We start from the raw sequence: 24583 nt of genomic DNA on the forward strand, positions 1-24583 counted from the left end.
GATACTAATGTAAAATTAGAACTTTGAAGGACTTTTTAGCAAAAGACAGGATAGGATGAGCCTTCTTCACTGGTAATATAGGCAGTGGTCTGAGAAAACAATCAGTATAAGCCAAATCCCTCGTCAAACAGCAGTAGATGTTTACCTTCTTACCCGTAACATTTGTCACTGTTTGCTTCTCTGCTACAGCAAAGGCAGCCTCCACGCCATAGTAACACCAAAGTAAATGCTTGCATCTATGGGTCTTTCTTAATTTTTGCACGTAATAGAAGGGAAACACTGGGCTCGTCTATACCAGATGTTTACTGCAGTTGCCTAATTAGCTCTGCAGTAAACATCTCTGTGTTCACATGTGTGGCCCTATCAGATTGTCGGAGACTAATAAACTTTGCAGCAGGTTAGTACCTGTAAATAGCAAGTAATATCCTGCTGCAGAGCTGTGCACAGCAATGTATGTGTAGATGCTGACTGGGCTGGCTGGGGCACAAGGGTGCATCAGTGTGGGGCTGCCTGCTGACTAGCCCCACGCTGGAGCACCCTTGTTCTCCAGTCAGCCCCTCTGCAGCACACTGAGTTGGGTGGGAGCAGCCCCAGGCTGGCAGGCTGACCCCACTGGGCCCCCTGGCAGCCAGGGCTGTTCTGACTGGGCTCAACGTGCTGTGGTCCCAGGGGCATATATAAATGCAACACCCAGAAGTAATAAACTTGGCGCGATATGTGCCAGCACATGTGGATGCGCCCCATGGTACTTTGTGGTTGGGGCAATGGAAAAGGTAGAGAGCCTGTGGAGCTATAATGTGAGATGTAAGCATATCTGTTAAGGTTCCTACAATAATCCAGCCATAAACTGTTGTAAAATTAAGATGGCATTTTGGGGTATAACCAGGGAAGGAGAAAACCAGGACATTCAGATACTTCTCTCGAGTTTTGTTTGAGAAATGTGACTGCCTTTCTGTTTCATCCCCACCAAGGAATTTTCTAGTATGCTGGTAGTTTTAGCCATAGGGCATCATTTATGCTGTTAGTTTCTTGACAGCAGCTTACAAGCTCCAACAGATCAGTACGATACCACATTGTATTCTTCTTTTATTAAAAAAAGAGACAATTTATGAATGTAGCTGGAACATTTACAATTCATAATGGATTAATAACTTTAAATAAAATACTGCTTGCGCTTGGTATTTTTGCCCTCTGTGCATATGTATTCTTTCTGAAAGTCAACTCAACGGGATTCCCTGCTCTTACCGCCATTCCCAGCTTCCCTCTTTCTGCTCAATATAGTAGTCATAATCTCACAAGTATGAGGTCTACTTAGTGGAAAAGAGTGCTGTACAATTTGCAAGGCTGACAAGAGTTTATACTAATATTTGCCCACCCGTAAGTTAAGTACCTTACTAGAGTTCCTCTTTCCCCAAAAAATGGGGATGTAAGGCTTCTAACAAGTCTTGTTGTCCTTAGACATCAAGTCAAGTGCAGGTCCACTAACCCCTCAATAAATTAAGTGTCTTTTTTTTTTTTCTTTAAAGAAAATCCCAGCATCAATTTTTTAGACAATGCTACATCAAGAGAATCCTTTTAACACAGATAAATCAGACTTTTATAAATAGTAAAGCTTTTAAAATAAATAACTATAATTTTAAACAGGTCAGAAGTGTAAAACTTAAAGCTGACACACAAAGTACTCCTTGAAAAAGGTGTCCTCCAAAGGGAAGGAGGTACAAAATGCCAGTTACTCTATATGTACCCCACAGGCCATGTGAGGACTGACACAGAGTTTATCTGGAAACACTGGTGATGTGTAGAGGGCGCATGTAGACCCCCGGGAAGCGCCAGCCACAAAACCGGAATTGCCGGCAGAATTGCATTTCTGGTTTTGCTGCTGGTGGTTCTGTGCTTGGCGATTAGCCGTGGGAGACCACGCTCTCTCTCGGGATGCACCAGTAGCCCATGTGTGGAAAAATTAAAAGACCACTACACTAGTTACCTCTATACTTGAGCTACTCTTACTGAAACAGGACATGTCATAACCCTGGCTTTGGGGACATGGTTCCCATTCTTTAAAAAAATCATTTCTTCATCTAAAAGATTTAAGAAATATTATAGGGCTATCTGAAATGTAGTAAGTTTCCTACACTTAGGCTTTACATTGCAATATGAAAAGTTAAAAAACAAAATCTCTCACTGGAAAGGCATCACTATACATTTGGTACACACGCAAGCTTAACATTAAATAAACAGCGTACTATCCAGGCAAGTGGTTTTATGTACACTCACACACACAATCTAAATTCTTAAAGTACTAGAGACCTGCACATTCATTACAGGATCAATAAATCCTCAGACCTAAAATGTACTGAAAAGAAGATGAGCTCAGTTTTCCCCTCCAATTATTCAACTCAGAAGACAGTAGAAACAAGATCTCCACAACTAAAAAACTGGCAGTCAACTCCTTTTTCCTCCCTTGGAGGCTTTAAATTATAAAAAAAAAAAGGTCTTAATGGCAAAAGTTAACTTCCAAGTACACACTTGAAAGATACAGTAAATCATCAATATTTCTCAGTCCTTAAATAATTTCTAAATGCATAAACAATTTTAATAAAATGGTGAGTTAAGACACTGCAATGCGGTATTGAGTTCAAGCCAATTATAAAAGCCTGTCAGGCTCTTGATTAAAGCTGAAGTCACACACCAAAGACAGGTGGTCTGAAGGGTAATTGAATGATGGCAGCCTGTTGGGTCCAATTTGTTCTTCAGTCAACAAGCTAAGGGCTGAGTTCACATTCAAGGCATGCTGGGAATACCAGATATAATCCAGTGTGTGCCTGCACTCTCCAGAGGGCCGGATCTTCCATGTAGTGTAAGGCGGTTCAGACTGCCCATCGGCACTGAGGAGTTTGTAAGCGCTGTTCAGATTGAGGCTGGAGTTGGAGAACTCCTTGTACACTTCCTCAGTGGGCTCAGCATTGAAATCTCCACAGATGATTAAAGGGATCTCTGCTCCTTGGGTAATATTTTTGAGGTTCTGAAGAAGATCACAGCCTTGTGCAGATCGAAATCTCTCCCAACCAGTTCGAGCTTTCAAGTGAGTGACAGCAATACAGAACAGCTTCTCAGTTTCGTTACATTTTAGCGTTTGAGCTATGGCCACTTGGTTGGTTTTTAGCTTCATTGCAGTTAGCCGAATATTAACACTGTTGATTAGTTCAAAACGGTCTTTCAGGAAAAACAAGGCGCAGCCATCTGGGCCATTGTTATGTTCAACATCTAAGCATGGGGACCAGGGTTTTGGGAAGAAAGTAGACTGGTACCCCAATCGGCTGAGGAGTGGCTGGAAAGTGTCAAAGTAGTGGTCCACTTCCTGCAGGCACAAGATATCTGGTTTGTAGGCAAGGATTTCCTCCAGAATGAGACATTTCCTCTCTTCCCAATTGAGAGCTTCCATGGGACACTGGATGAAGTTGTCCTTGCCCTCCCCAAGAGCTGTAATGAAAAGAGGTCGTGAATATTAATTGCTTAAGTAAACCAACTTCTCCTTTCCCTCACACCTGTGGAGACATAAGGCTTCCGTGAAGTACTCAAATTTCTATTCAAAGTTTTATTCAAATCACCAACGGATGTTGGTGGATTGAAGCTGAACGCATGCGGTTTGTAAGGCTTGTTGACTGTGCATGATACCAAGAATTCATTAACTTTCTAGGATGCTCATAAGTAAGAGCTGTAGCATCACATTTCTACACCAGGGATATCTGTCTGCATTCTGTTCCAAAATGTTCATGGTACCCCTCTTAGCCACACTGGCTAGAAATACAAATTCCTTCCATCCTACTTGTAAATCCCATTCTCCTTGAAATCAAGAAAAGGATTAAGTGCTGCCCATTTTGTTCCAGTACCAGTAATATGATGGGCATCAACCCGCTGGCTTTGCAACCATCTTTGCTTTGCCCATGAGAAATATGCATTCATGCTACATACATGGTGGCCTGGGTTGGTGCTTTTTTGGTTGGTTTGTTTTTGAGTGACTTGCAATTTTGGATGCCCAGCCCAAGAAACTTGTACGGGCCCTGATTGTCAGAAGTGTGGCATGTCTAAACTAGAAAGTATCAAGTAGAACTGGGCATCTCCAAGTCATCATCACTTTCAACAGATTTGCCAGCGTAATGCATGTGACTACCAAATTCTCACATGATTTTTTTTTGTCAGCCTCTCCCATGCTATTGAATTGCCTCATCAGTTGGCAAGTGCTAAAGCACAGAATCTAGTGTGGCAACATTTGAAAGTCTCAGTAAGATTTAAGAGAGCGAGCGAGTGAGCATCATGTGCAGTGGCATACTGTGGGTCTCCAGTGCCCGGGGGCCAATTCATTTGTGCCCTGCCCCCTGCGACTGATCACTGAGCGCAGGGGAAGGGGTGGTCTCCCGGCAGCCACCTGCTGAACCCAAGAAATGCCAGCAGCAAAACTGAAAGTGCCTCTGGGGGGGGCAGAGTACCCTTGGAGGCATGCCCCCCTTATTGGTACGCCACTAGCCATGTCCCTTCCCCATTACCTGCAAAGGCTCAGACAAATGCCACTAATTCTTACAATAATTCCAAGCATTTAAAATTTGGCTTTTTAAATAGGAATAAGACAAATGACAAGACTTTCACAAACAGTGAAGCAAATCTAACAAACATTTTATCAACTGCTACAGAACTGTAGTCTGTATCTTCACTAGGAACCTTCCAAAAAACAGGCCACCCCTCAACCATTCTTTTTTGCCAGCTGCTCTGGAAGTGATCCTGGGAGTTAAATGGAAGTGCCTCGAACTCAGAAGGATGGGGAAACAGAGCAGTACCTTTAAGGGTTACAACTACAGGAATGAGGAAGAGAGTGTGTGTTATGTGATTTTTGCTACCGTGCTCCTCCCAATCCCCTTTACAACTGTGTGGAAACACTACAGCTGCTAAATCCACGTACACAGAATTTGCTTTCAACCGCTTATGGTTTTAAGAGGCTGCCTCAAACCTGAGGTTCACTGGGGATTCGTACCTTGTGCAAGAATGTTCCACTGCATGACCCTAATGGAGTGATGGCTGCTGATGGAATCTGTCCTCAGGTCCACAAAGTCTCTCTGGAGACGGGGAGGGCGCTTCTGAAGAATCACCTGGCATTCTTCAAGCAGCTCCTTAGGATCTATGGGATCCAGCTGTTCCGCATCAGACTGCTCCAAATATTCCCGATGGTGGGAGACTGCGCTGCTGCTTAGTGTCTTAGCAAAAGCGCTATACAGCCTGCTTGTACTGTTTCCCATGGAATGTACTGGAAAGGAAGGAGTCAAAGTTCAGCATCAAGTCTGATCAACTTCCCCTGCATCCCCCTTTCACATCCAGGATTGAAAATTCCTCACAAAGACAGGGTAGACTATTGATTCTTTGGGTAGCAATACCAATATTCCTGGAATTTAATCCTCATGTGTAGGAATGTTTTAAAAGGCTGCAAAAAAGAAGTGCAAGTCAGTAAGGACTGTTTCTCAAAGTTACATTGTACTTCGAAGAAATAAGATATTAAAAAGGCAGGGAGGAGGAAGATTTGTCTTTTCAAAAAAATTAGTTGAAATTAATACGACTGTACTTAAGTTACAAATTAAGTGCATTAGTGAAGAAGAACACCTTTGCCTTTTAAACGTTTTCTAGGTCTTTTACATCAGTTTGTCACCTAGTTGGGTGTTGGCAGTGAGAGGTATTTTGGTAACTGGTCTACTCATTTCCGGGCTATTTACTCTTGGTTTGAAATCAGAAGGCTAGTAGACATAGGCAGCCTTCAAGGTTTCTCCCATTTTAGTGCTGTTCTTCCAAAAGCTTCTATCCTAACATTTTCTTTTTAGCAATTTGAGCTGAAAAACCTATTAATATAGTCCTGTTCAACTTCCGTATCCATCTTCTTTGTTCAAAGCCAGGTGTTTTATTCACATCTTATGGGTGCCACATTCCAAATAATTCAGATTGACTGCCTTGCACCAACTGCAGGAAAGGTGCATGTGAACATGCAACTGAGCAATTCAGATCAGAGATATGCTTCCCATTGTGACTTCACCTCAAATGGATAAGAGAGACAATAGATGAAATTATCAGAATTTACAGGAAGAACTATTAGCTATACAAGATGTAACAAGATTTGTGAAAGCCAAGGACTGCCATGGTTTGTAAAATACGATCACTGGAATTGAATCCTGCAGAAACTGGCCCTACAGTGTTCAGAAGGGGTGGCAGGGGGAATACTCACTGGTTAGGTTAGAAGTGATTTAAAACAAAGATTTCACCTGGAGGTGGAAGATATTCATAGATGTTCACTATGGACATCTTTATCAACATTTCTTTCTGTTCCAAATTGAAACAGACTCAAAACATTTTTTGCAAAAAACGAAGTTTTGGCAAAATGTCTGCTGAAGATCCAAACCACAGCTTTTCAGCTGGGGGTGATCTGGGTGTTCAGAGTTCTCAGAGTAGCCCAAAGGATGACAAGGTCCAATGGTTACAAACTCCTTCAAGACTGTTTTAGGTTGGACATAAGGAAAAACTTCTTTACTGTCTGGGCTCCCAAGGCCTGGAATAGACTCCCTCCACAGCTGGCACAAGCACCTACTCTGGACTCTTTTAAGAAACGTTTGGAAGCATATCTTGCTGGAATCCTTTGACCCTAGCTGACTTCCTGCCCCTAGGGCAGGGGGCTGCACTTGATGATCTTCCAAGGTCCCTTCCAGCCCTAAAAAGTCATAGATTTCGTAGACATGATGACAGTGAAAGTACCTAACACTACAGTTCAGTAACTAGGACACTGACCTGGGATGGGGAGACCTGGGTTCAAGCCCTGAATCAGAATAGTCTTGTTCTTCCCCAGTCTAATTAATTCTAATTCTAGTACAAATCAGGGCATCCAAAATCCTACCCAGTAAGCTGTAGTAAGAGAGATGCTTTATATGGCCACAAAGCCTTAGACTTCAAAACCCTTCCAGAAGAAAATTTCCTCAGAATAAAACTAAGATACATTTTCAAAAAGCTTTCTGATTACCTCTAATCACCACCCTATCACCTTTTCATTGTAACGTGTCATGCAAAAGTCTCTCCCTGTATTAGAAATAAAAAGTGTGCCAGGGAAAGGATTGTTTCAGATTTCAAATTACACAAAAATCTATCCAGCACATTTTTCTGGCTGAAAAATCACCAACCCTGATGCATTCCAGGAGTTCCTATTTAAACTAGAGATATTTCGTATGGAATTTCTTCCAATTGCCCAGGTCTCCGGTGTTTTGCTTTCCATCAAGTCCCACTTAAAGAAGAGATGTGAACTTTCTGAAAGCTCTGACAACTGAGTGAAAGCTTCAAAGGTGAGTTTAGCCAGTAACTTCTGTAAGTTGCACAATCTCTCTCTGCAGTTAGATTCAAGCAGTACTGCAAAAATGAGAACTCATAACTCCTCACATCTTCTGAGAAGAGATTAATCTTAAATAATCCTTTTCCTAAGTCTGCAGGATTCATATATCCTACATATGTATTTTCTAGATAGAGACTACTGACACTAGCTTTTCTAGAATTAAAAGTGGCACTTCCTTGCCACCTATGTATGTTCTTAGTTTGTAATGAAAAAGATACGTCTCATTTATCTGTTGCTATTGTGCCCTTTAATTTTAACTCTGCAGCCATGATGGTGGTGGAGTGTAGAACGCCAAAGTTTTCTAAGCAATATATGGGTACGTTTGGAGTCTGTACCTTTGTTCCTAGACCTGATGCAATTTGGAAGCCACCAAAAATAGTATTGTATTCATACATTTTAATGCTAAACCTCTACAAGCAGCTTTGAAGAATACAGCTCATGCACTAAGATTCTTTTCAAAAATATTTCATGCTGGAACTAAACGTACTGAGTCCATAAAACAAAAACTCCTCCCTCCTCTACACGAAGTACCAATCCACCACTGCCATCTGCAGGGAAGTCTGATATGAGACAGGAATTGTAAATGCCTCAAAAGGCCTCATTATTTTCTGCTCAGTATCTTCCCTCTCCCCTGAGGCTCCACAGCCTCAGAGTGAAAGTTTTCATTTCTGTTTTCAGAACTCAAGCAGGTGAGATTAGCTGCTACTGGGACAGAAACAAAGGAATCCCAACCATAATTGGGATCTGTTATGCCAGGAAGCAAAACAGTCCCTGATTTTCTAAGCAAACAGGACAGATGCAAAGCAGGACATGAAACAACTTTTCCAGTCAAGGTCACGCTGGTCATCAGTAGCAGAATCAGAACTAGAATTCATTCATCCCAATGTGATGGCCAATGCTCTAGCCTCTCCACCATGCTGCCTCTCTGAAGTGACCCAACTAAAGTAACTAAATCCTGTTCCTACTTATTTGCTTGCTACTAAGAATGGCTGATCTCTGCAGGTTATACAGCTACAATGTCTCCAAAATACCAAAGGGACTAATTTTGACAGAGGGAGGAAAGGGGAAAGAAAATCTGATCAACAATCAGCAGAGTACAACATTCCTCCCTCCCCTCCCTGCATTAAATGACGGGTCATGGTAGAAATCCACTGAATTGATTTCTAGGGAATAAGGACAGAAAGCAAAGTTCAGTCAGTGCTCATTTACCTCATCTGTACATCATTTAACTGAGATGGCATTCATTGTGCAACTATTTGGATGCTTTCTATCTGTGGTCTTCCTGCGTAGAGACCAGCCTGAGTAAATAAGCAATCCTGCTCATCACTTAGTGTCTAAGCTTAGACTCAAAGCTGCTCCTAAGGGGCCAGATTTTCACAAGTGTCGAGTCAGATGTTCCCACCGACCCGATCTCTTCCTCCTCTTCCATCTTGCCTTAGGAGGAAGATCTCTTCCTTGGATTTTTTTCTCCAAGGTTTTTTTTCCCCCCACTTCATCCTGCTCATCTGCCTTTGCAACTCCAACCTTTAATTTAACAAAGCCTCTCCAAACTGCTCCCCAGCCACCCTCCAGCCCATGATTCACCCTATTCAACAGTGCTCCCCCATCCTTAGCAACCCCTTGTTCTTGCAGGCAGCCGTTTCACCTGCATCCTACACAACAATCTGTGTTCCCCTGTACTTCTTTTCTGCTCATCTCCAATGAAACCCTACAACTCTGCCCTTCGTGCCCCCTTTTCTCTGAGTGGCCCCAGAAGTCCTCTCTGGGTCTGGCTGTGCCCTGTTCAAGACCAGAGGAGCCTGCAGCTGTAGTAGAGAAAGCAGCTCTCACTAAACTCAGGTGACAGCAGGCTGGGGTGGTTGGGCAGGGAGCTGCCATCTCTTCTGGTTCACACAACTATATTTTCAAGTGTCCATGAACACCACAAAGGATGCCCAATTATACTGGGCATCTCCCGGTGCCTGGTGTTTATCTAAGCAAAGTTATGCATGTGATTGTCACCCTCAGCTTTCTCTCTTCCTTTTATTATAAGGTCAACTTGAAAACATTCAGCTTGCCAACCTGGAAATAACACTGTGGTCATTTAAAGCCCAATGCACGTTTTGATGTGATCCAGTCCACAGTTCCCTAGGCTCCCTTCGGGGGCCCTGCAGAACATCCCAAGCAACTTATCTGGCTAGAGGTATTTATTCAATCTCTTTCCAATTTGTCAGAAAAAGATCAGGTTGGGGCTTGTTTGACAGAAGCCCTCCCTAACTATGCTCCTATCAGGTTTTCCAGAGGGATTACTTTGTTAGCAGCAAGAACTAGAACAGGGATGGAAAGTAAATGATGCCTTTGTTCTAGGCAGTAACTACGTATGAAATGACATTTTATTGCATAAGCAGCAAACCTGTTGCGTAAATCAGTCACGCCTGCTAACCCACAACTGTAATCACCAGTCAGACATGCTGACCTGTTAACTTTGCGCTCATAGTTTGGGAAAGCTCAACCAGCTACGGCTGATGGAATAGAAAGCAGCTAAGATTTTAATAGGTGTACCCATGCAAGCCTCTTAAAAAGAGACAAGGACACTGCAAGAATATAGTATTTTTTCCCCCCAGAGAACTAAACAACATGTGAAGCATGGCAAGGATCAAAGGTTGACTTACAAAGCTTGGGTTCAGTGTGTAAGGCTGGCAGTGAGAGAGGTTTAAGGATACCCACATATTTTATTTGAGCTTATTAGATATGGAAAAAGAGACCAACAAGAAAATTCCCTTCCCTTATCTGGATGAGTTTTCAGAACAAAAACACCACATTCAGTTTCCTGTGTTACTCCTCAATAAAAAGACTTTCTATTTTTCATTTAGAAGAGCAAATGGTATCTTTACCATTTCCTACTGGTGCCTCAGCATGGTTTTCAGAATAACTGTCACTGATTTGATCAGTACTATTTTTTGTGCTGCAGTAGGTCTAGTGGAAGGCAGTAAGTTCTTGCTGGATTAGGGGATATTATTTATTTATTGACATTTTGATGTGACTTTCAAATCAAGCCTTGGTTATTTAAGTGTGTTCATACTATCTGGATATTTTTTAAATAGTTTATTTTCTCCCCTATTTATGCCTTTCCTCTACTTTTGATCTCATTTAGTCCTATTCCCTGCATAATGAAGTACTGCATAAGTGAAACAAATACCTTAAGACAAAGTATTTCACTCTTCTCCTTGACTATAGGGCACAATAGGAAACAAGTAGTAGTACTTTTATCATTCAAGGAAAATGATATACATTTCTAATCCGTGGAAAGTGGGGTCCAAAGTGATTCTCTTGAAAGAATGGGCTTCCCCCCACCCTTATTTTGCTCTCCAATTATGACAAATACACGTATTTTTTTTAAATAAATTTGTTAGTAGTGTAACTAGAATAGCCAGTTTCGCACTTAATTCGTTCTTATTTAGGGCCCTTAGGCCCACAACTGGTAAAATTAAAAACATTCAGTTTAAAGAATTACTTTAGCTATTAATTTTCATTTCTGATAAAATGAGAGAGAGGCCATCTTACATTTGTTAAATGACTAGCTAACATTTACATACCACATACACAGAGAAGCTTCTAAATAGTTTCACCAAGAGTGGAGCCATTTAAGCTAAGCGTAGGTTTAGTAACATTCCCACAATGTCCCAAAGTGGCAAACAATCATAGTTATCATGCATACACACCTGATAAGCTGCAAGAACGCACCAGAGTGAATACAGTGAACAGTCTAATGGTGAAGTGCACAGAAACGTAAGCTTCAACGTCACACGAATGTTCTTTACGGCACAAGCTGGCCAAGTAGTGACATCTAATGGGCACTTGCAGAACTATTTCAAACATACAATCAAGGCCTGGAATATTTTAGGGAAATTGGTTTAAAGGGGAATCCTTTCTAGATCACTTTGTTTGGCTGCTACGATGAGCAATGTGTTAAAATCTACAAGGAGATCTTAGATGGGATTTGTTATGCATGCTTATCAATATGTGGGTTATCTGGACATATTTGGTATCAAAAAGGCAAGCAAGCTGCCTGAGCATTTGGCTGATGTTCAAAGACTATCAAAAGTACTCCGTATTCCACTAGCAATGATTATCAATACAATGTCATTATAAGCTCAATGTATTTATTCACAACTCAGAGACATTTTGGGACTGAAAAGTTTTTTCATCCTTTTGGAGTTTAAAAGGTTTTTTTCTGTGTTCTGGTTGAAACCTCCAGCTGTTTTTTAAACACTATTTATATGCCAACTGCTTGCTAGTTTGAACCACAGCACTAACAAATGGAATTGGTTTAGAATACATGACAAAGACTGTTTTTGTCTAGGGTAACAAATGAACAAGTCTAAAAATACAAAAAAATGCACTGTATGCTGCATAAGCCTGCAGTGTCTTTGGCCCCTAGAAACAGCATCACTTGTCAGGTGCACAGAGGTAATCTCACTTTCCCAGCATATTTAAATTCAGTATTTCAGACTTATACATAGGTTGGATAATGCCCAATGCTTTAGGCAGTAAGCAGTAAGAATATTTTGCAGCAGGAACTGAAGTTAGAAGCAGGATTATAGTTCTCCTGTTTATGCCTCTGCTGCTTTTATGTTAGAATAGGAAAAAATCTGCTAAATCCTCAGGCTGCTTGAAAACAAGACACCTGTATTCAGAAACAGCAGTCCTCTCCCAGAAGCAGCAGCAGCAGCTGAAAGCTAGTCAGTACTGTGCAGTCTTGGCAAGTTTTCACCTGTTCTTGAGACACTGAAACACTAAGAAACACTGCTTATTATTATTATTTTTTTTAGAAGCAGGCATTGTAGCTTAAATGGCCACAAAAATAGTCAGGGCAAGTCTCTGACTTTTCTATTACCATGTGGAGAATGGGCAAATGAAAGGAAGGCATGTATTGGCTACAGTTAGGGATGGTTTTAGGCCATCCTGAACTGGGCAAGCAATTCAATCCAATGAAGGTAATAGGGCTTTTGGTAGTCTCAGAGATCCCCTGGCACATTTCTCAGTGCATGATGCACCAGATAGTATGTTAGTACCACATAATGGATCTAAGGTACCCCAAATATCATGCTGTGATCCATGAGTTGCAAGCTTCTTTCTTCTAGGCCACTGACACAGTTATCCCTGCTATAAATCCTATATCTCATTAATGCTATTATAGTACCATGTTGGACCTTGTGCAGGCTGCATTTTGATTAACACTGACACACAAGTGAAAGCCCCTGCACTGATCTTTGCCCTGTCCAAAAGTAGACTGAGGCTAGAGAACAAGAAAAATTACCTAAAGACAGGGGCAAGGGGCTCATAGTGAGAACAAGTTACAATAGGTAAAGCTGGAAATTGCATATCTGCAAGCTCTAAGCATCAAAGTAACCTCAGCTTCTTGTCAGAGGGGAAAAAGATCTGTATGATCACAGATACCATCCTCTTCTGAGAATAGCACATCATTAAGGGAAACTTCCCAGGCTTAAATAGATTCTGTACTTCATCTGATCCCAGAGAATCCTTCATTTATAGGATCGGTGGCCCTTCAGGCTTACCCATAATGGCTCAGCATTTTGCCAATAAAGGAGAGAGGCCAACTCGACATAAGGAAGCTGAAGGGAGCAGGAAAGTTTCCACAGGACACTCTGGAGGCTGGCAGAGAAAGCAAGTTGGTTGAAGGGTACCAGGAACAGGGGGTTTCCTATGACACTCTGGAGCACTCAGTTAAGTTGCCCGAGAGCAGATGACATAGGGAATAGATGGGCTCTTGCAAAAGAGTCTTAGAAAGGGATAGCTGAAGTGTTGTGAACCATTTTTCCACCTGCATCTAGAGTTGTGAGGGAGTAGTGACACACCAGCAGCATACACCCTTCCTTTCAGCACTGACAAGTTGCTTTATTTGCTGTTCTCACAGTGCCAAAGGTGTGCATGGTGTCAAGGCAAGTACAAGGTTGCTGTTTGAAGAGCTTACAGTTCAGGTGAACTCACTGGCAGCCTGTTAGTAGAGAGTTTATCAGCTGCCCCTTTGACTGAATTCTCAGAACTTGGCAGTACCACAAAGTGCCAACCAGACACAAATTACAACTGATCTTGCAATTTAGAGGTGGGGTGCACAGCATGGGAGAGACATTCTTCAGGTGATGTTGCAACAAGGGATGTCAACTCTGCAGATCTGTTTCATGACTACATGTGCTGTTAATAAAAACAGAACACACCACCCCTTCTTCAGGCCAGTTAAGTAAACAGGGGTGGTAGAAGAATCTGAACAAAGGGGTAGAGTCCAAGGCTGTACATAACCCTTGATATTATGAGAAGCTGTATGCACAGACAAACTGTTCATAAGTCCTGTTAACTGTTTGGTTTCAACCATACCTTAAAAGACAAATATTGCCAGGTGCAGATCTTATGCATCTATATGGCTACTTCTTGAGCTATGGCCTCTGACTTTTGAATACAGGAATTGACACACTGTTCCTCCCACCCTGTAACAGGGAAAACCAGACTTAGAACTGACAGGCCTTGCTTTATTCACTGCAGATATTTCATGGTCCATAGGAAGCAAAAGGTTCCATGGGCAGAAGCTACATCTTGCATAAACGGCTTCCTTGGCCCAAGAGAGCACAAACAGAGTGGAATGTGCTTTGCTCCCGTCTGTAGTGTATGAGAAGCAGTAGCATTAGGTAATCGGATCATACTGTGTATGTTGGGCCAACAGCAGGGTTCATGTGTGGGACTTTCAGAATTAAGAGCATGGACCTTTACCACATCAATAAGAGCTTTACAAAGGGACTGGATATTGCAGGAGTCAGGGTTGCAACTCACTGCAACCCATTTAGAGGCCTGGCTCCCAAGTGGAATCTTCAATCCTAAGGTACCTATGCTCTTTCTGTAATGCAAGGGGAGAGGCAGGTGCCTTAGAGCAGGATTCAAAACAGCCAGAACACTGTACAGGGAGCTTTCCAAAGAAGCCTTATGTGAAATGCTGAACAAAGAGGGTGTATTTAAGCTCTTAGTAGCTTAGGGGCCTAACTCTAGGCTACAAGATAGCATCTACATCAGGTCAGGATTCACAGCTCCAAGGTCTGTCCTGGGCTACAACTTGACTTTCCAGGATGAAGCAGAGGACACCTATTTTAAGATGGCAGAGAAGCCAGTAGCTTGGGCCCACTATCAGACTGTGGGAGACCTGGGTTCAATTCCCTTCTCAGCCTCAGGGAGATAGCTTACGGAACCAGGGTATCCCCTGTCCCAGGTGAGTGCATTAAACACTGGACTAGACACTCATTCTCCTTCTGTGAATTCTCTCTGTGGCCTAACGAATCTTGATTTCCAACCCCCAACCCCCTTTTTGCACAATGACCCAGTGGTCGTACATAGTGCACTCCCACCCAACCTAGCCTAAAGCCTAGCGACAAGGGTATTCTTCTGGGAGATGCAAGTTTGTGCTTGAACTGCCTCAGCCCAAGGTTTCCCATAACCTGAATAATCACCCTAGCAACTGAGCCATTGTAGCAGGGAAAGCAGCAGCACCATCATCATCATCACCACCTCCTACACCAGCCATATTCTTGAATGAAAGGAGCTATAGCTACTGCTTGTTTGGAGCTCAATATGATGCACATTAGGCCTGCCCAGAGCACACTAACCTAGACTGGGTCCTTTAAGAGAAATAGGCCTTAGATATCAGATTAGAGCAGAGTTGTCCAAACTTGTCAAGGTAGCAGCAGTTCTGGGAATATGCAGGGGCAGAACTTTACAGCTAGGTACAGACATTTAAAAAGCCTGGGGCAGAATCAATCTAAGTTATGCAGTTTTCTGTACATGGTTTAGTTTAGATCTGCAGCAAACAAAACATGCATTTGCCCTCTGGTTGCAGGGGGAGAGGGGAGTGCAAATCTTAGATTGGGTTTTTTCATTTTTAAGCCAGTCTGTATGAGCCAAACTTCTGTTCTGTTATGGGCATAGATAGATTTCTGATCACTCATACCAAAATCATAACATCTGTACCTGGCTCAAAAGGCACACTGACTATTTTATAAGACCAGGAACAGGCCATCATACAGGAGACAGAGCTTTGAAAAGATTCCTAGCATTAGCCACTGAGCAACAATTTATTTTTTTCTTTACATCACAATTTTACAGTACCATAGGACAGTAAACAAGCAAAGATGATAAAGTATATACTTGACATGAATCATATTTGGGATGCAGACCTTTTCTATAGCTGATTTAGCTAAAGGTGGGAGGAGTTGAACTGACATGGCCCAAGTCAATTCTCTGCAAATGAGACTTAAGTATCTGAGTCATTCATGCCCTTCTGAAGAATTGTAGGACTGACTAAGCATTAGACTTCCTGCTTCCAAGTAATGTCTAACTCAGCCCCCTCATATAGTTCTGCCTGGCAAGCAATGCTGATGGAAGAATTGTTCATCACAGAAGTGTTCCTCCAAGACGAGCAGATTGCTCAACAGCACCTTTGGCAAATTATAGCAATTTGCCTTACTTCATCCTCAGCTACTGCTTGTTCTTACATAGTACACAAAGTCATTTCCTTAAAATAAAGGAACTGGTTTAATTACTTGCGCACACCTTGGGCTTTAAATTTGCACAGAAAGCACATTATACAGGAACAATTACGTAAGTTATTATAGATCATTTGGAGATAGGAAAAAACAGATGTTTCTATTTTCAATGAAACACGCAGTCCTTAGTGGTCTGTTTAATTAAAGCAAGCATTTCTTTTATCTCAGAATAGTAATTCACATTAGCAGGCTTTGTTTTTCCGACAGACATCCAGCTCTCTGCAGTCTCTCTCCATCCCCCACCCTCCCAGGAACTGGCTACTGCTATGTTCTTTCCACCTACATCCAGTCTGTGCCTGCATGCTGTACAAATGACAAATTTGGGCAAGCCTATTAAAAACAGGAACTGCATGACTACCTTCTGTGCAGAGTATTTGAAGTACTCATAAACTACCCCAGTGAGTCATTGAAGACAAATTAAAAGCAATACAATGAAAGTCTGCCCATCTATATCAGAGGTGCTCAACCCCCAACTTGCGGGTCAAATCTGGCTCTTGGAGCCATGGCATCCAGCCCATGCAGCTCCCCACAGATCAGGAAATTTGGCAGTGGGGGAGCCCCGTGTGATTAACACTACCAGTCCTCCCCCACTGCCAAATTTTCAAGCACACCACTTGCTGAATCTGGCCAGGCCCCAACCAGGTCTGGCCATGACATGGCTCATCCAGCCCACGGGGCATAAAGGTTGGGCACCACTGATCTAAATCAGTGCCTCATCCAACTTCCTGCTTTCAGTAATGCATGGAAATGGAAATAGTAAAAGCTAATGGGGTCACACTAGCACGAAGAAGAGAACTGCAGCTGAAGCCTCCCGCAAGGGTATACTGCACTGCATTTCAGAACGGTTACCATGTATGTTGCCCTGAAAAGGTGGAGCAAATGGGCAGTTTCAGCAACTGATCTAGGAAGAATCAACGATCTAGAAAGACTCAAGGTACAGGATTCATACCTGTATCTGGATTTCCCAAAAGTCTTGGGTGGAATATGCAAATAATGTTTTCCTGGATCGTGACAACTCTAAACACACTTGTTCTTTCCGATGCATCAGCTTCCTTCCTAGTTTAGCCTCTCTTTCTCAGGTTTCTCATAACTGCCACTACTGAAGCCAGGGTGCTTTGATACTACCCTGCAAGAATGAACAGACTGCTGTGCTGTGGACTACATAGTATGGGGAGCTATATTGGCCACAAGAAACTCAAGGACCCACTATAAGTATGTCAGCTTCCACTTTCAGAGCAGACCCTGGGGAATCCCCATGTCTTAGTAAGTACCACTGAAATTAACTTTTCTTGTAAATAAAAAGGAGTGTGCCAGTGGTATGATCCTACAAATGCATTCCTCAGCCGTGGCAGGGTGTTCCAAAAATCATTGCCTGTATTTGAGAAAATCAAGTCAGAAGGGTAGAAATGGAGTTATTCCTACACAGGGCCAGCTGCTTAGATCTTCATTGCAATTATACAGGAGTAGACTACTTGTTTCTTTTCTAGAGTTCTAGTTAGAGTAGCGCTGGTTCCTCGAGGACAAAATAAGCTTCTATAAATAAAATCTTAATCTCCCTAGATGACTATCACTCTGAAGACCAGAGATCTGCAACATTAGAAGATACTGGCAGGAAATCTGACTTGGCGTAAAGCAGGAAACAAGAGAAATAAAATCCCTTCCCCTACTGCCCCATCTTACTCCCCAGCTCTTTAAAAAGCTATCCATGTTTACCTGAGAGACTGAAATGCCAGCTTCATCCTGGAAGCCAGCACCTAAACCATAACCTGATTGAAAGGGTGCAAGAGGAGATGGAAGTGAAAGCAAGTCACAAATGATTCAGATGCAGGTTGGGCCTGGCCAACCCATCCTGTACCCTCAGTCCAAACTAATTCCTAAAAATACACAGGAAAGTGAACTGAAGACTCTTTTAGGGTTTTTATGTCATGTACAGAAGACCTGCATGGTCCAGCAAAATTACCTCAGCAGTAATAATATCTGCCAAGTGTCATCACCATCTAAGAAAATGCCCCAATCCTGGAACCGGTTTCATTAGCAGGGTTCCCTGCAGGTGCACAGCTCAGTCTGCTCGGTCACACTGCAGAATGGGGGCCCAAGAGACTGATCCAATTCCCACTGAAGCCACTAGAAAGCCTCACTGATTGCAGTAGCTGGATCAGTCCGTGAAAGGAAACATTCAGCATTCCCCAAAAAATTGTTAGGTCTGTCAGCTACCAGCCTTACAGCACAACTAATGAATGATGGTAACACAATTTAAGTTCCACTTTATATCAGTGCAGTACATTTATATTAGGGAGTTGCACTGCTGTGGCTTTAATTATCCTAGAAGAGATTTCTTTCATAACCCACCCCTTCTGAAATACTTGTCTATATAAAATGTGTTGATTATGAAAAAAAGGTGATGCTAGAATGATCCAATTTAAAATCTTATTCAAGCAAGAAAATTCAGATAGGGTATACTGAAGTCTTCTCTTACGTCATTTGTACAGAAGAGTTAAGGACTGTGTGTTCTCAGGCCTGGTATTCCTACCCCATGTAATGCAATACCCAGACAAAGTAGGTGAGGACATCCCAAGATACTTTAACCTCAAGCATCCTCACTTTTGAGTTTGACTCAGGCTTGAAAAAGCAGTACTAGCTTTCACACCAAGAAAAACAGTGTTCCAGAAAGACCAAGAAATTAAAAACTTTCTGTTTTAAAAATCCCCTCCCCAAATCAGAATGATATCATTACCAAAATTAATGTTACAACTATGCTATCACTCATCATATCAGCGGTGGAGGTTCTGATACAATCTGCAAGAACTGTTGGCTACAACTGCATAGGAACCAGATCTGGCAACACCCCATTCCCCCCTCCCCCCAGCAGCCAGATGTGGAAACTGGGCTGCCGCCTCCCCCCCCCCCAGCAGCCAGATGTGGAAACTGGGCTGCCGCCTCCCCCCCCCCCAGCCACCAGATGTGGAAACTGGGCTACTGCCTCCCCCGGCAGCTAGATGTGGAAACTGGGATACCGCCTCCCCCCCACGGCAGCCAGATGTGGCAATTTTACAGCTAGATTAAAAATCCCCGAAGACCCAACTCACGATCTGACCCACGAGGCCTCCGGCCCCACCTGCCTTTCTCCTTTGAAGCCGGCCGGCCCGGCCCAGCCCAGCCGGTCCCCCCCGGGCCCGCACTCACCGGCGCGGGGGCCCGCTGCGGGCGCGGCGCGGGCGGGCGAGGCGGCGGCGCGGCGCGGGGACCGCGCTCTCCTGGCCGCGGCCGGCGAGCGGAGCCGCAGGGACGACGCGGCGGCGGGGGCGCAGCACAGAGCGGACAGGGCCGAGCACAGGGACCGGGCCGGGCTCTGATACATAATCGCGAGGCGGCAGCGGCAGCGGCAGGTCCGGGCAGCCGAGGCGAGGGATGCGGGGCCGCGATGTGCGGCACGCCTGGAGCCGGCCTGGCCCCTGCGCCTGCCGCATCCGGCCCCGCCCAGCGCAGGGAGGCGGCCCCGCCGCCCCCAGTCCCCGCCCTCCGGCCGCGGAGCTGCGGGCCTGCCTGGCAGCGGGCGGCGCCGGGGCGGGCCCTGCTTCTTCTGGGAGGTTGGGCCCCAGGCCGCTGGCTCCCGGGCGGATTAGCGCCGGGCGGGGAGCTGTGGCTGGGCCCGCCTGGGCTCCTCGGCGCCATTGGGGCGAGCCAGCGGGTGCGAGTGCCGCTGAGGTGAAGGCTGCCCCCATACCCCAGCCCTCCAGTGTATGGGGAAGTGGGGGTTTGGGTTGGCGGGGACAAGGAGCCCCGCACAGGCTGGGACTTTGCCAGCCGGCAAGGGAAAACCCACGGTTTCCCACATTTTTCTCCTTTAAAGGAGAATCCATTTTTAAAGTTCATGACTCTTTTGTATATTCTTGCAATCCGCTTTTAGGTTGCAGCCCATGGGTTGAAAAACACTGACCTAGACAGCTATGGCTCTCTGAGCCAGCTGGTCCCTAACTGGCTGAAAACAGAGGACTGGCTTGTCCCCAAACAGCGTGTCCAGCCAGCCGGACATCCTCCCTGTCCTGCTGTAAGCACCTGGGAAGCGCCCCACTGAACCATCTGCCACTGGGGCACTTGTGGCTCATTCGAGGTCACTGTTATTCAAGCTGGATGTGCAAATCCTTGTCCTGGTCCATTGATGGAGTAAAGCAGTGGCTTGAAGCAATGGTTTTCAACCTTTGTTCATTTGTGGACCCCTAAAAATTGTGTGTGGAGGTGTGGACCCCTTTGAATTGTAAGTATGGGGACTCGCATACTTTTGATCCTAGTCATCTTTCTCGGGCCCCTTAGATGTAGCCTGTGGGCCTAGGGTTTGCAGACTACTGGCCTAAAGTGTCAGTCACCCTGCTCTGTCTTCTGAACAGAAAGCAAAAGAGGCCCACACTAGTCCAGCCTGCTGCTAGTCCAACCTGCTGGCTGTATGAGTTTAAAGATGAAACAAGTCCCAGTTCTGATGATGATGATAATAATAGTAATAATAATAGGCTCTGTCCTCTGCTCTTACTTGGGTCCTTATATTGCTTTGAAGTTGCTCATCCAAGTGAAATTTATTCTCCTCCCTATCTTAAAGGTTTTATTCTCCTTCCCCCAGTGGTTTAATAGATTCATAGATGCTAGGGTCAGAAGAGTTCTCAACAGATCGAGTCCGACCCCCTGCCCCGGACAGGAAAGGGTGCTGTTGTCAGATGACCCCAGCCAGATGCCTATCCAGCCTTCTCTTAAAGATCCCCAAGCTAGGGGAGAGCACCACCTCCCTTGGAAGCCCATTCCAAATTTTGGCCACCCTTACTGTGAAGAAGTTTTTCCTGATGTTCAGCCTAAATCTGCTCTCTGTCAGTTTGTGGTCATTGTTTCTTGTTACCCCAAGAGGTGCCCTGGTGAACAGAGCATCTCTGATCCCTTCCTGCCTCCCCCTAATGAATTTGTAGGCAGCTACAAGATCACCTCTCAGCTTTCTCTTGTGGAGGCTGAAGAAATCTAGGTCCCTTAGTCTCTCTTTATAGGGCTTGGCCTGAAACCCTTAACCATACGAGTGGCCCTTCTCTGGACCCTCTTGGGGCTATCCACATCTTTCTTAAAGTACAGTGCCCAAAACTGAACCCAGTACTCCAACTGCAGTCTGAGTATCACTTCTTTGGCTCTATTTGTCATGCATCTGCTGATGCACGATAAAGTGCTGTTAGCTTTGCTGATGATTTTGTCACACTGACGAATCATGTTCATCTTGGAGTCCATTATGACTCCGAGATCCCTTTCCGCTTCTGTGCTGCTAAGAGGATCATTCCCCAGTCAGCAGGTGTGCCGGATAGTTTTATGCCCTAGGTGCAGCACTCTGCATTTGTCCTTGTACTGCATCCTATTGTGTTCTGCCCACTTTTCCGGACCTGTCCAGGTCTGCTTGCAATTGAGTGTTCACTTCACCCCACCATTTAGTATCATCTGCAAACTTGGACGGAGTATGTTTCATGCCCACGTCTAAGTCACTGATGAAGACACTGAAGAAGGACTGAGCCCTGCGGGACCCCACTACCCACATCCTTCCAGGTTGATACTGACCTGTCTACTACCACTCTCTGGGTGCGACCCTCAAGCCAGTTTGCCACCTACTGGACTGTGTAAACATTTGTGTCACAGCCTCTTCATGTATCAAAGGCCTTCCTAAAATCCAAGTAAACAACATCTACCTCTATTCCTGCGTCTAAGCATTTTGTGACCTGGTCATAAAATGAAACCAAATTAGTCAGGCATGACCTACCTGTTATGAATCCATGCTGGTTGCCCTGCTGCATTATTTTTCCTGCTAGACTCCCACAGATACGATCCTTCATAATTTTTTCAAAGACTTTTCCAAGGATGGAGGTGAGACTGACGGTTTATAATTACTCGGATCCTCCTTCCTCCCCTTCTTGCAAATAGGGACCACACTAGCCCTTTTCAGTCCTCTGGGACCTGGCCCGAGTGCCACGAGCGCTCAAACAGCCGTGTCAGTTGTTCTGCTATGACACCAGCCAATTCCTTCATTACTTTCTGATGAAGCTCTTCCAGCCTACTACTTATTTTTCCCATCCTATGCCATATGGTGAATTTGACTGATTTATGGTCACTATCTCCAAGGTGACCACGAATATGCAGCTCTCCTACCAGGTCATCCCCTGTAGCCAATGCCAAGTCCAGTAAGGCATTCCCTTTAGTTGTGTTAGGTGGAGGTCCTGTATACAGGTTAAGAAACTATGTGAACGGTTGGATTTGGCTGACTGTTCCTCCCAGCAGATGTCAGGGTAGTTTAGGTCCCCCATGACAACCACGTCCCTGTATGGCCTCTGAGAGCTGCCTCAATAATTCCAAGTCTAGATTTTCTTCTTGGTGTGGTGGTCTGTAGCAGACCCTCCCCACTAAGTCCCTTTCCCTTAGATCTCCATGTATCCTAACCCACAATTCCTCAACATTCTCCTCCTCTGATCCCATTTTGATTCGGGTAGATGTATAATGCTCCTTAATAGAGAGCAATCCCTCCTTCCTTTTTTCTCCCTACTCTGTCCTGTCTATACAACGTATAGCCCTCAATGCATACTGCCCAGTCATGGGTAGGATCCCATCAGGTTTCTGTTAGCCCCACTAAATCAAAGTTATTGTCTGCAGGCAGGAGCATGAGTTCTTCCTGCTTGTTCCCCCTGCTCCTAGCATTAGTATAGAGGCACTTGAGTCCTCCGAATGGTGCCTTTGGTACCCCCAAGCACTCCCTGTTCTGATGCCCAATGGGCCCCTAAGTACTTACCTGGGATATACTGTTGCATGTCTTGTAGTTTGTAGGTCCTAGATTCTCTCCAACCCTTGCCTCCCCATCCCCCGTCAAAGCCCGACGTAGGAGATCAGCCAACCTGTAAGAAAAGAGACTTTTACTTTTTGTGGAAAGATGAAGCCCATCCCGTCCCAGGAAGTCCCTTGCATAGAAGTGCAATAATCTTGGTAAGCCCCACTTAGAAGATTTCCTACTCATTTTTAAGTCATATACTAGTCATAGGAAGATTTTACATGTGTTCACACACATTCATAGGTGCTGAGTATGTGGGGGCCCAAAGGCCTCCCTCAGGAAGAGGGCTGTCATCTGAAATGTGTAAAACTTTCCACATATCTGTCATTGTAGCTCCCTCCCCACAGCAACAATGAAAATTGATGCCCCTGCATACATTTATAGTTCTGTATATGCTGATGGTGGTATTGAATGCTTCCAACAGAATCAGCCTATGACTGGAAGTCAGCATTGCTAGAGGGTTGGGGTTGATTTTTCTTTTGTACAGGCAGTAGTATTCAGTTATAAGCCATTCTTTTGTTCATCTATTCATTAGGAGAACACAGTGTTCGGGGAACTGCTGCTTTGTAAAATAACAAAACAAATCTTGGTCACATGTCACAAGCAGGAAACACTTCCAAAAGCTGAAGCAATTCCAGAGGTTTATGTGACATTGCTGTTTCCTATGGATATGTGACTCAGATTATACCAAACCTAGTGCTGCCCATATGAGGTTAGAAACTACGAAAACATTATATAATGATTTGATCAAGTAGTGTCTCCTTAACAAAAATCTTACTTTTTGACTTTTAAGTCACAGGAAACATATCACACTTCCTAAAGCTCCACTCCCTAATCCTGGTTAAAAAAAAAAGTCACAAATGTAAGTCAAATGGGAACCCCCTTTTCATAGCTTTCTGTCGATCATCTAAGCAGAGTGTAACCACAACTGAAAGTTTAAATTAATTAAAAAAACTGTTGATGAGTCAAATTACCTGGCAGTTTAAAATACCAACTAAATGTTATCTTGTTAAATTAAAAGGCAGCGAAAGTTCCAGTCCTACTGTGAGCTCAGCATGGGTAGGGTCCTACACGGCCAGGGGATGCCATACACAAACTTTTGTGCTCTTACGTGGAACTCTTCACGGTTTAAATCCATATGTTAGCACTAAAACATGGTGTCAGTCTGTCACCCTAAACTTAAGTGGTAGCTAGAGGTGGTCAGAAAAATATTCCCCCACTGTGGAAAATTTTGGCTTTGTTGAAACCTAAAAGTTTCAGGTGGTTGACAAGAAGTGTAAGTTTTCCCACAGAAAACTCACATGTTCTATGACAACTTCGTCCCACTCAAAAAGCCCAGTTTCCGTGGGAAAAAAGGTTCAGACAGAACCCTACTTGCCTGGGTATTAGAACTGAGCCAAAAGATGCAGATCAATTACTACAAGCATATCCTGCTAGCTCCACCTAGGATTTAATATGAATCATCAGGAAGAAGATGCTACAGAAGTTTCCCCTGGAAATTCAGAAGCATTGCTCTACTTCCAGCAAACTTCAACACACCAAGAAGCTTAGGAACAGCCAAGCTAATAATATAGAAACTACCACTCCCTGGCTGTTATTGTTTACATGCTATTGTTAGAGTCCTGCCTCCCTGCTCCCTACCTATCCAGGTCATCATAATCCTAAAATGACTATGACAGGCAAAAAAGGGAAGGATTATACCTTTGCTGGATAAAAATGCAATTCAGTACAGACTTTGCTATAAAGAATTCCTATAAA

The 24583-nt window shown here is 44.1% G+C and overlaps 1 protein-coding gene across 1 annotated transcript; it reads right to left on the minus strand.

The window, feature by feature from the left end:
• Positions 1 to 1073: 1073 nt before the first annotated feature.
• On the minus strand, positions 1074 to 19612 carry NOCT (nocturnin). The gene is made up of 3 exons (XM_090036541.1): positions 19177 to 19612; positions 5027 to 5296; positions 1074 to 3480 (listed from the first exon to the last, which is right to left on the minus strand). Exons 1-3 carry the CDS (start codon positions 19349 to 19351, stop codon positions 2645 to 2647), a joined length of 1281 nt encoding a protein of 426 aa, XP_089892667.1. The 5' UTR covers positions 19352 to 19612; the 3' UTR covers positions 1074 to 2644.
• Positions 19613 to 24583: the final 4971 nt, after the last annotated feature.

The sequence above is a fragment of the Crocodylus siamensis genome, chromosome 2 (genome assembly GCF_052110815.1).
Source record: "Crocodylus siamensis isolate JL-2025a chromosome 2, ASM5211081v1, whole genome shotgun sequence".
In the NCBI taxonomy this organism is placed as follows: domain Eukaryota; kingdom Metazoa; phylum Chordata; order Crocodylia; family Crocodylidae; genus Crocodylus; species Crocodylus siamensis.